Raw genomic sequence first — 12,663 nt, 5'->3', positions numbered from 1 at the left:
CTCATACATAATAGAAATCCCCGAGTGTTCACTTAGGTTGGGTTTAGACCAAGTGACGGTAAAGGAGCGCGGATGGACCACGATCGTGTGGTATTCACAACAGGCGGACAGAGGGGCAAAACAACACATTTTTCTCAAGGGCGGGGCTTGGGTGGGGGGTGGGCTGGACAACTTTTCCTTTAATGGACAAGTCCATGGACGAACCATTTTGTGTCTCCATGGTCTCAACCCAGCCTTGAACCTTCCCATGGGATGGGCAGGCCAAAAAAAGTGGACGAGAGGCGGTGGGGTACATCGGATGCATCTGGGCCACCGGTGGGCTGGATGTGGGCGGGCAAGCAATCTTGCTAGGTCAGGTGTGTAGAGCCATCTATAGGCAATCTTAGCCTGCGCATGGTAGTGAGGCAGCGGGGAACTCCCTGCTAGCCTAGCCTAGCATTGCCATGGAAACTGTTTCCAAAGCCTCCGGTTCCCTGTTTTCTGCTACCCCCTTTGCCTCCAGCTTTCACCGCTTCCCCTCCCTCCGTCGCCATTTGCACCTCCTCAAACGCCCTTTCCAGTTCGATCCCCTCCTCGCTTCCCTCTCTTTCGTCCACCCTCCTCCTCATCTTACGACTCTTCTTTACTTTCGTATGGGGCTCCACCCCGATTGGAGACAGATTGACAACAAAATTCGGCGTATGGAGTACCGAATCGCTGATTTTCGGATCCTTAGCAATGATCTACGAATTTCACGAGGAAAGCTCGACTCCGATGACCCTGAAGTGAACAAACAGAAACTTATCGAACATATAAAGCAGAGAGAAGAGGAGGTCGTAACTGAGAGGGTCGCTATACAGACTGAAATGGAGAAGCTTACAGTGTATTTCCACAAAGGTGCGCAGACAGAATATGTAGCCCTGAGGAAGTTTTTCCTTAGCTATTTGTATCATACGACAAGGAATGCAATGGAGCATCTCAAACCTAGTGAATTTGAGAGACTTCTTTGGGAAAGCCCCGAGGGAATCACGTATGAGTTGCCTGATAGAGGAACAGTGTCCTTCGCTCCTCGTCTTTGCGTGATAATAGCTGCGGGACAGAAGCTGTCCGTGTCTAGCGTCGGTATAGATACCACGCCTTTGGCTATAGCGCTGGCAATAATACAGGCAGGTTCGAGCAAGCATTGTGATAACCCGAACTGCAGAAAAGAGGAATGCCATGTCCTTAAAGCGGATTATGAAGCATTATTCGAGGCTTTCTTCAAGCGGAAAGTAAGAACTCTGATCAACCAGAAGGCTCGAGGTGAAATGCCCGCGGTTTATGACACGCATTTGAAAATACACAGAAGCACCGTCCTCGAGTAAGAAGATTTGTTTTTAGACGTCTTACTTGTGTATATCTTACCACCAGTATATTTAGAAAAGTTGGACCTTATTACGATTGTATGTTTTCACAGGTCAGCTGATGGAAAAGCTCCTCTCGTTGGAAACAAGCTGTAAGGAATTCCTCCTCGAATCTCTTAGAAAACCTTGTAACATTGTCCTTAATATGATAACAAGTTCTGCATTGATATCTCAATATTCTCTTATGTATAACCGTAATTTTAAGTGATAGTGGCGTGCTCTGAAAGGTAACCTAGAAATAGGAGGATAATTATGCACCCTCAACTTGTCCTTACTTGAGAAGTCGTTGACAAAACACGTTGTGATAGAGTTTGCTTGTGAATCAAAGGAAAACGCTGTTAGATAGAAAGGGAGGGCTCAAGGTAGCAGTTTTAGAGAGATGGGTGACACCATTTGCAAGAACTCCATCTTGACTGAATATTATGCATTTCTTATTGGCAAAGAGAACTTGATTTTTTGATTAATGCTTCTTGACACATATATTACATTCTTGGCTAGTGTCTATACATATATTAGATGTCTCTATGATCCACTAAATGAGTTTCACTATGATATCTTCAATCGAAACTTGTTGTCACGATAAATGTTACTAGTAGGCAACCCGTGCGATGCTGTGGCATTATATCGATTGCATGTTTCTTTGATCAAATAATATAAACAAAACTATTTATGTATGTGTGTGGTGTGTGTATGTATGCATGCTTATGTGCATTTGCATGTGTGTGTGTGTGCATGCCTATGTGTTAATGTGTGTGCATCTATGTGCATGTGTGATAGTGTGCGCGTTTGCGCACACTCTTGCATCTGTGTGTATGTGTATTAGTGATTGTGCTCCTGCGTGTGTGCATGTGTATGTATGTGGAACCCCTACCTATGCGTGTGCTATGTACACATATGTGTACACATCCCGTGCATGGAAGTGTACGTGTATCTGCGGTGTGCGCGCGCATGTGCATGTACGTGTATCTGCGGTGTGCGCGCGCATGTGCATGTACGTGTATGTGTGTATATGTGTAAGTATGTGTATGTATGAACACATTGTGTGTGTATCACCTTCGGAGTGCTGATAGAAACTCAATACAAAGTCCTTTGTGTAGATGGATGCTCAAGTATGTGTGTGTGGATTTGTATGTGTGGGTGTGTAGGTCTACACCCCCTGTACGTCAATGGGGATGTCATAGTAGCCAATCCCTATATGCATGATGGCATTTATGGTTTTCAACCTTATGAGTGAGTATCATGAGCTTGAAATTGCACACTGCGTTGTATTTTTAGAGGATGAGTTTGGGCATGTACTTGGATTCATCTAGATATATAGTATACATGTGTGTATATGTGTATTGTGTAGGCGTATGCATGTGTATATCGGTGGTGTGTGTGTGTGTATGTATATGCGGGCCGTTGGTAGTCCAAGAGTCTAAGGGCGGTAGTCCAAGAGCTGATGGTAGTTCAAGAGTCCAAGGGTATTACTCCAAGAGCCGTAAGTAATCTAAGACAAGGGTGGTAGTCCAAGAGCTTGTGGTAGTTCATGTCTGTAAAAGTCCAAGAGTCCAAGGGTGGTAATCCTTAGTGATAGTCCAAGAGTCCAAGGGTGGCATGTAGCAACATATCTCAAGCTCTCTCCTCCAAGCTGCCACTATGTGCCACTATGTCAAAAACCCGTACATGCTTTTTTTAAAATTTTGGTTCGTGGGCAATAGGTAGAATAGATGGCAATTATCTGATGGCTTGAATGCTTTGAATCAATATTTTTTGAAGCTCATGTGCTCATATGCTCGTGAACCAATACACCAAATGCTTAAAGTAGATAGTATAGCAGCTAAGCACGCTGATAGTGCTTTTGAGATGTGAAATGCATCCTCTCTAATCAATATCAACATCTTCAAATGCCACAATGTGATTTGATATACTTGAGGACAACTCTTTTGATTGAGTTATCCTCTCAATCAACTCATTTTGAGTTGTACTACTATTCATGGTCATTGCTAAAAATAGTTGCGCTGCAATACAACACTTGTGACATCTTGCTCTTGCTAAGTTGGATACTGTCTTGCTCTTGCTAAGTTCCAACATGTGGATACTCCTTTTTTCTATTTAAAACCTTGTCAGTTTCCTTCATACTTTGACCTACAATCTTTGGCACTATATCCTTCTTTTCCACAATCATAGCATATCTCCTTTGGCTTCTAATAGTCCTTATTGTATCGATTTTCGTTTCACTAGTTACCATGGCTATGCAGATGATTCACGTTATCCAGAGCGTGTCCAAACATCTAGACATTTTGGTTATTGAGAGAAGTAAGGAGAGAGAAAGGAGAGGGGATGTTCTCAGCAATGGGTTATTTAGCTGATTTTCTTTCAGTTCAGCTAAGCTCTCATTGGAATGTAAGGACTTTCTCCACTTTTTGGATAAAGATGTCAGTGCGGATGTCATAGTAGCTCGTCCTTGATGATGTCAGTGGGGAGTCATAGAAGCTAGTCCCTTCTATGCGTGAAGGAGTTTATGGTTTTCAACCTTATGAGTGACTATGATTGGAACCGCACTATGTGGTATGTTTTTAGAGGCTGAATTTGGGCATGTTCCTGGATTCATCTAGATGTAAGTTCTCATTCGATCTGTAAGGAATTCCTCCAATTTCTCAGAGAACCTTGTAACCTTGTCCTTAATTTGATAACAAGTTCTTCCTTGATATCTCCATGTAACCTTATCCATAACTACGACGTTTCACATATAAATAGATAAAATCATTGCTTGGGAATTGAAGGCATTTTTATTTACGATTCAATCTATAAGGAAACTATAGTAGTGACTTTGATTTTTTAGGAAAGAGAAGTCCTAGTTGGAAAAATGTTAACACGAAGTACATTTGTTTACGGCTGTCGAGTAGATATTGTCATGAAGCCTTAAAGATGTATGGGGAATCTCATTTTCATCATTTTCACGGCATTGCCTTCCCAATCTTTAAACATTTTTAATTAGCAATGGACATGTCTTTTGAAATGGTGAAAGCTAGACACAAAAAGTAAAGGTCAAGGCAGCTGCAAACGAGCGATGGAAGTTGGAGATTCGCATGTTATTTGGGCTGGGCCCAAGGTTCCATACATATGGTTATTGGGAGGGGTAAGTACTAAGAACACAAAAAGGAAGCGGTTTTATATCATTGTTATTCATGCTCCCTTTTGTTTGCATGGAGGATTGACGAGGCTAGGTGCTTGCATTGGCATGAATTTTTGCCAAGGGCTGCACCCATATGCTTTTGTGAAGTTTGTGGGATTTGTTGGGGATACAACATCTAGTGACAGTAATGTAGCTAACAAAGTAGTGGAGCAAATGCGATGTTACAAGTAGACGGTTAGGACACAAGCCTATAAAGTTTAATCAGCCTGTTAGCAGGCAAGTTATCTTGGAATATTAACTTGGTTACGATTGCCACTGATCTTGGATCATCTCTGAGCAATCTTTAGACACAAGCTCCAAATGAGCTCCATCCTGAGTAACCTGTAACTAAGGTTTTGATGTTGTTCCTGTCTCCACCATAAAGTCTTCAACAGGTTCAAGCGCTTCTGCTTCCACCATCCTGTAACTGAGCATTAAAGAAGCCTCTGAAACACCTATCCATGTCAGCAATTCAAGCTTCCTTGAAGCAGTCATCCTTGACAGAAGTCATACATTATTGACCTTGAAGAAGTCAAGCATTAATGGCCTCTGCAAGGATACATTTCCCCCTTTGTCTGCCAGGAATTCACCCTCCATCCTCTCAATGCCCAAGAAAAACAATGCGGACAATGTACCCAAAACACGCTACTGAAGTCTGAATGAATGCAAAGAGAATATACATGCTATTGGATCCACTCATCTGACTGCTTGCCTTGAAAGCAAGCCAAGTACCTCCCAGAGGCACCCACAGCATCGACGTGCAACCTTCAGTGTCCTTGCACTCATCTAACCCTGGTCTTGGAAGTCCATCCAAAAGACACTTCTTCCATGCAAGTAGTGTTTGTTCTCAGTACAATTGTCTGAGCAACCAATGGTTTCCTCCCCTTCACAGAGGCTACTGATACCTCTGGCTCTCAGCCCATCTCTCAATGTCCGTCTCAAAACAAGGTCACCTGAGTCAGCATACTTGGTCTCAGCAAGTCGTCACCAAGAAAAGCTCTGCTGTTTTGGTAACCCTGTTAGCCTTTGGTGTTCTTTTTCTTTTAATCAGCCTTTTCTTTTTACAATCTCTTGCCACTATCTCTATCATAGATTTTTCCTCAGGTCTCCCCAACTCTTCAAAAGTTAGCAGCATTGATATTTTGGAAGTCGTAATGCTGGTCACAAAGATTCTAAAGTTGCATATTCAACATGAGCATATGCAACTGGACTGGGTCCACCTTGTGACGAATTGCTGCCAGTTAATCCCTCACCACCTTCACTCTTGTGAACTTGTCATGCCCCAGGTCAACAGTCGATTCTGGAGGTCCAGAATCCTCATTGAGTTATTTGTTTGGTACAGGTCCTTCAAGATGTCTCATGCGGCTTTTGAGGTATTTGCCAACTAAATGTGAGAAATCACTGCATCTGCCATCATTCCAATTATCATAGGGAGCGCCTCCGCATCCTTTTCCTCCCAGTCGTCCATCTCAAATGGACCTGCAAGTTTTGCTACCTTTCTTGTTGCATCCAATGTGTCCTAGGGTCTCAGCTCCGTTCTTGTAACCTGCCACACCTTCCTTGCTATGTGGCTCCACATCTTCACCTTCCAGATCGTGTAATTATCCCAGTTTAGTTTGGCCCCCACTATGAAGTTTGGGAACGGCATCTGTGAAGCCAATGCCATTGGAATGAAGATCCTGGAATAGGCCAAACACCACAAATGATACAAACTCTGCAATCCTATTTGACAAAGGCTCACTTATTTGAATCTTGGTCACCAAAGGTATCTGTCAATCTCGAATTCTGCACTTTCCTGAATTGAGGTCACCTTTCTTTTATGCATCGTCTGCTCTTCCGGGTTGTGAGTCTCTCTGGGGGCTTTGACAGCATGTTAGAATAGCAGCTGGAGGTTGCTTGCTGAACCAACACTCTCGCAGTGGAAGAATATGCCCAATAATCACACAATGCGTGAAAGAAATCTCACACAACTGTTACTGACGTAGACAAATGCATCTAGATGTCTAGACAGCCATGCAGACAACCGACAGTATATTTATTATGTTGTCAGGGAGACAAATCCATATACAAAATACGCTGCTCAAAGCGTGCCGTGTGGACAGCCCCAACCTTGCACCAAACAGAGGGCTTCACCTGCTGTCCTACTGCTGGTCACCTTCCTCCAGATGCATGGCCCAACAATGGCCTTCACTGTCCTCAAAAGGATCTTCAGGGCAGAACTGTGGTGCTCCTTAGTGCGCACTCCTTGCTCTTCTCCCTGCTGGGGATTGCAGACATGCATGCCACAACCACACTAAATGCTGGACTCTTAGGCCTCCTTGTTGCTCGTCTATGCAGTCAATGATGCGGCACTGATCTGTAAGGCTTACAGGCCCTGCAGCACCATCAACTCCTGCTGCTCCTGCTGCTCCTGCTGCTCCAGCTGCCTGCTCGTGGTCTCTGTCGACATGCTGCAGGCCTTCAAATGAGCCCTGGCAGCCCTTGTTGGCTGCCCTATGTGCTGCTCTTGCAGGGCCTGCTGCTGCCAGCACCTGAGCCCTCATCCAGGGACTTTTTCTGTTCCTAGGCAGCAGCCCTTCCATGCAACCACATGTCCTGCCCCATGCAGTCTACCAAAAGATAGACTACGACTTATGTACGTATCAATTAAATATGGGTTAGATTTATCACCAGTTATCACTGGCACACCCCGTGGACCAGGAATTTGGAAAAAATTCCTAATCTCAACCCACTTAAAAGTTATTCATCTCTATCATCCAAAACATAGTAGATCCTTCTCACATTCCATATATATCTGTTTCATGCCAAAATGCTTATGTTTCCGTTGATCCATGAACCTTTTCAACAAATGGCCGTGGTTGCTTCTGAAAAAGAAAATTTTGCTAATTCTTGAGACTTAGTAGTGTGTTGAACTTCACTTTTCCCCCATCTATTTTTGGCATAGGCATCTTCTCTTCTTGAACATGCTGCTCTTTCTTGATTGAATCAACAGAAGTATCTCTTCCTTGTGCTGCACCAGCTCTACTTTGGCAGCACTTAGCCCTGGTATGGCCTTGTAGGCTAGTTAGGACATTTAGTTCTAGTACACCTAGTTTACTTAGGACTTTTAGTCCTGGCCTCTCGTACCTTCTTCATTAGCCATTTGCAAGTACACTTCATTCCCTCAGCTTGGTGTATGCTCCCTTGCATTCCCATTGCTTCACCTGACATTGGTATCAGAGCAGGTTCTCTTGCTCCTACCTGTCTCCCTGCTCAGCCCACCTTCCTCTCAAGGAATCGAATGCATCGGGTAAAAACGGGAGCTGACCCGATGTGTAATGAAGGGTGGGAGTGGCTTCTGTTTATATTCATCAAACATTAGTTTGGGTAGTTCGGTGTTTGGATGAAGAAATATAGAGATAGAGAGCTCAATCCCACCTCAACCTACAGCTCGGCACATTTGCAACCTCAGCGTTGATAATTTTGCTTTAGCTTTCCAACAGATTGGTGCCACCATTTTGGGAGGAACTTCTACTTCACGCATAACGTGTCAACATTTGCAGAAGCCCCCAGCTGGTAAACTCCCGTCACATAATCGTGACTCAGTTTGCTGTCTTCTACTGTTGATTTTGTCATACAATGGTACCCGCACGGCCGTCAGCTGCACCTGCTCAAAGCTCAATGCGTCCTTACACCCGTGCCATCGTGTGGGGCTTTTGCACGTGTTGACTTGCATTAGCTCTTGTGCATTGGGGACTTCAATTTCAAGTACTTTGGAGTAGATTTGTGCATACATTTGGGATGGGCTTTTGCAGACTCTTGTAGAATTATAGGTAGATTTTGCAGGATAGATTTGTGCGCTTTGGCTCAGTGTTTGAGCAGGCCCAGTTGCTCTTCCCATTTGCGGAGCTTTTACTATCATTTTTTGGTTGACATTTGTAGATTCTATGCTAGCTTTTGGGCAGCCAGCTCATTGCAGTGATAGCCTTGAGGCTTTGACATTTGCAGGGAGGGCCCTTTCTTCTTCGAGGATTTTTGTTTGCAATGGCCAACAATGACTTGTTTGGAATGAAGACAAGCTTGATAGTACTAACTATCCCATGTGGTTGTACTTGGTGTGCCACTTCTTTGTATCCAGGAACTCCAAGGTATTGTCTTTGGATTAGAGACTAGCTTGTCTCTCCGACACATAGGCACCTATTGCCACTACATCCACTCCAAGTGATGCTACTCCTACCACAGCCAGTTTTGGCGAAATGATGATGAGTTGGCATTAGTGACAAAAGTCTTAGTCCTAACCTACTTCCATCGCGATAAAGGCTTGTACATGCGATAAAAGCTACTTCTACGTTCTTGGATGGACTAGTGTTAGCATCGATCACATTGTCAAGTTTTTCATGTAGCTTTTGGCACTCGTACCCTAGTCTTGCACCTGATATGCAGCTTTGTAGACAACTCCATGATTTTAAATGCAACATAAAGTAAACATGGAAGACAAAGTAAAGCATCGCATGTGAAATTTATAACCTCCACTTAAAAGTTTTGAAACATAACATACATGCTCAATCATATAACACGCACCTATCTAATTTTTGCGACAAAAAGATGTGTGGCAATTGGGAAAGGAAAGTTCCTAAAATATGCAATATATTCCTCAATCATGCATACTCATCGAAATAGACAAAAATGACTACTACCGTGTGCATAATGCACAAGATTGGTTTTGTTATCTTAGATTCCATGAGTAGACCAATGACCTTCCATTGCCTTCCCAAGTTGTGTTTGTATGTGCAAGGTTTTAAGAGGAAAGTGGATTTAGTATGCACATGCAAGATGAGTTCTTGGTGCAAGGCTAGAGTTGGACTTTTCTAAGCCTCAAGATTATATATATGCTTACAAGATTATGTATATCTGCTTACAAGGAGGTGCAACATGATTCTTGACTGGCTATCAAGCTTCCTTGTAGTTCCTTTTCCTTACTCAATTTTCTAGAAATGTTTTCTCTCATCTCCTTTCACTTTCCTATCCATTTGTTGAACCAATTGGTAGACGAATGGAATCCCTCTACTACAACTAAGTGACCACTTGGATCAGATTCATAAGTAATTGGGGATAACAAGAATAGACCACTTTCAGCTTTAAATTGATACTTGCAAAAATATGAAGTACTTAAAAGAGTCTCTTTCATTTTTTCTAGCAACTCCAAGGTGCATACCATTCTCATTTCTTCCTCATTGAAGTGTGATATATATTGTGAAGTATATATATGAACGACCATCAAAGGCTTCATCTTCCATAATGGATGGTCGGCATGATGGGAAAATTTCAACCTATCTAAAATTGTGACTAAACATGACATGACATGAGGCATTCCATTTATCTAATGGATGGGATAGATGGGGCAAATGCAATAGATGAGTGCAAGCATAGAATAACTAAAATTGAAAATGAATATTATAGCCTTAAAAAAAATAAACTAAAATCATTTATTCTGTTGCAGTTTCTAATTACCTAACATTGAGTTTACGATGAGAAGATTTGCAAGCTCGAAAAATCAACATTTCAAAAACCATTTGTTACAAAGACAACATGAGAATATTCTTATTAGGGAACCATTGGCTTGTATGTGGAGATTGAGATAGAATACGCCTTGCTTATAAACTGAATATGAAAGAACAGCCTAAAGCCAACATGCTAAAGAAAACCCTTTACACTGTTGCACATCTTTTAAAAATAGGACGATCATGATTGTCCCATATACACATCCTAAGATTAGATATGTGCAAGCCACACACTATTATGTTGGTCAAATTTGACGCTTTGATGATTTAAACTAATGCACACATAGCACAAGAGAACTAAACCACACATCCCATCGAGGGAGTTTATATTCGATGATCAACGGTGATATATATGAACATCACAAATTGATATACAAATGATTAGGGTTATGAAGTATTAGCCATGTAAGACGAGCATTTTCTCAGGCAGGTATTACACCCTATGAGGCATTCAATGGATACAAGCCACGCATTGGGCATCCCTACATATTTGGTTGCATAGCATATGTCCACATACATGATGATCATCAAGGAAATTTGGATGTCAAGGCATGTTAATGCATCATGGTTGGAGACAGTGAAGAGAGCAAAGCATATAAGTTGTTGTATGATCCCATCGATCGAAAGGTCATAATTTCTAGAGATGTGATTTTTTATGAAGAATTAGAATGGAAAACATCAAATACACATGAGATAGACACACTAATTCACATCACCTACAGAGAAGGTTGATGAAGAGAGCAAGAATTTCCAAAAAAACCTCTAGGAGAGCAACAACTTAGATGGTCTACAAGAGAAATCAAACCACCAGCAAGGTTTTCATATGCTCAGAAAGGCAAGGCGATTTAAATTGAAACCACCAATTATGCTCTTATGACGATACCATCATGGCTATAGAAAAGCGAATGTACTTTGAGGATGCAGTTGATAAGCCTAAATGACAAACTTCTATGAATGAAAGAGATCGATGCAATGTAGAAAAACAACACTTGGTATTTATTTGACCTTCCACCATGAAAGAAGACCATTTCAAAAAAATGATTTACAAAGTAAAGTACAATCCAGATGGTAGCATTAAAAGATACAAAGCCAAACTACTTGCAAAAGATTTTGCACAAAATTATAGAAAAGATTATAATGAGACTTACGCTCTAGTAGAAAAGATGGATTTCATAAGATTTTTTATATAACTAGCCACACTCAGTAGATGAAATGCGTACCAGCTAGATGTTAAGAATGCTTTTCTCAAAGGCTACCTAGATGAGGAAGTCTACATGCAACGACCAGCAGGGTATGCTGAACAGGGAAAAGAGAATCATTTTGCCAATTCAACAAAAGTCTCTACAAAGCAAGCACCTAGAAGTTGGTATAGCAAAATTGACACACATTTTTCTAATCTGGGATAGATGAAGTCCAATGTAGATCATACTCTCTACTACAAAGTTCAAGGGGAAAACATTACTATGGCACTTTTGTATGTAGATGATTTGATTATGACAGGAAGCAATGAAAGCTTCATCAACAAGTTGAAACAAGAATTATTTGTAGAGCTCAACATGAAAGATCTTATACTTATGCACTATTGGCTTGGTATTGAGTTCTCAAGAGACTCAACCAGTACCTGCATGAGCCAACAAAAATATGCAGATAGTCTCCTAAAGAAATTTTATATGGCAGATTGCAAGGTCACAAGTAATTTTATGGAGTAGGGTCTAAAACTTACAAAAGATCTACAAAAGCCTACACTTAATGACAAGTACTATTGGTAGCTCATCATATCTCTTATATATTTGAATATTACAAAGGCAGATATTTGTTTATTCAATAAGCTCACTAGCATAGTTTATGGAAAATCCAAAGTAGTCACACTGGAATGCAACCAAGAGACTCTTAAGGTACATCAGTGGTACAAGATAGTTTGGAATAGAATACAAAGGAAGTAAATCATGAAGCCTAATCACCTCTAATCACTGGTTACCGTGCATTCAGTGCGATTGTACTCTGTGGATGTTAACAATATCTTAGCAAGTTAGCTTCAAAGACACAACTTGTTCATGTTTCATGGAAAGAACCATGCAAAAAATCAATGTAAATTGTTAGCATCAACAACCAAATATACCCACAAGCAATCAGCTTCGAACGTGCAATTGACAAGCATTTTCAACATTAGAGAATATCATTCAAACAAAATGAGTAACTATCCCTTGGATGCATTAGAATTTTTCCAAATACCTGTAGAAGATTTTGTAGCTTCTTTTCTTTCTCATGCTTTGTTTGTGGAGAGTTTATGGAAAATCTTCCAGATTGCAAGTGACACTTTTATGGTGGTATTTGATCATATAGCATTAGTCCAATAGTAGCATATTTATTCATCTACATATCAATCTTCAACTACTAGCAACCATAGAGCTTCACTCTAGACGAATTCACTATTTGATTTCAAGTTAGATATAGATATTTATTGAAGTGGACAACCACATCTCTTGTGGCCTACCATCAACAATAATTAGATCACTAAGTTGTTTCATTCAAGCAAGGACATTTTTAGCATCTCCACAAGGCCATGGTCACATAAAATTTTGTG

At 41.3% G+C, this 12,663-nt stretch overlaps 1 protein-coding gene across 1 annotated transcript; it reads left to right on the top strand.

Moving 5' to 3' along the window:
- The first annotated feature begins 298 nt into the window (after positions 1 to 298).
- Positions 299 to 8,515, top strand: LOC147905330 (uncharacterized). Its single transcript, XM_087379517.1, has 3 exons — positions 299 to 1,339; positions 1,436 to 1,474; positions 8,461 to 8,515. Exons 1-3 carry the CDS (start codon positions 444 to 446, stop codon positions 8,498 to 8,500), a joined length of 975 nt encoding a protein of 324 aa, XP_087235643.1. The 5' UTR covers positions 299 to 443; the 3' UTR covers positions 8,501 to 8,515.
- Positions 8,516 to 12,663: the final 4,148 nt, after the last annotated feature.

The sequence above is a fragment of the Dipteris shenzhenensis genome, chromosome 1, assembly GCF_047967505.1.
Source record: "Dipteris shenzhenensis isolate YYH24624 ecotype China chromosome 1, Dip_SZ_1.0, whole genome shotgun sequence".
NCBI classification, from domain to species: domain Eukaryota; kingdom Viridiplantae; phylum Streptophyta; class Polypodiopsida; order Gleicheniales; family Dipteridaceae; genus Dipteris; species Dipteris shenzhenensis.
Note: the sequence above shows the minus strand (reverse complement) of the source record. Positions and strands in the feature narration are given on the sequence as shown.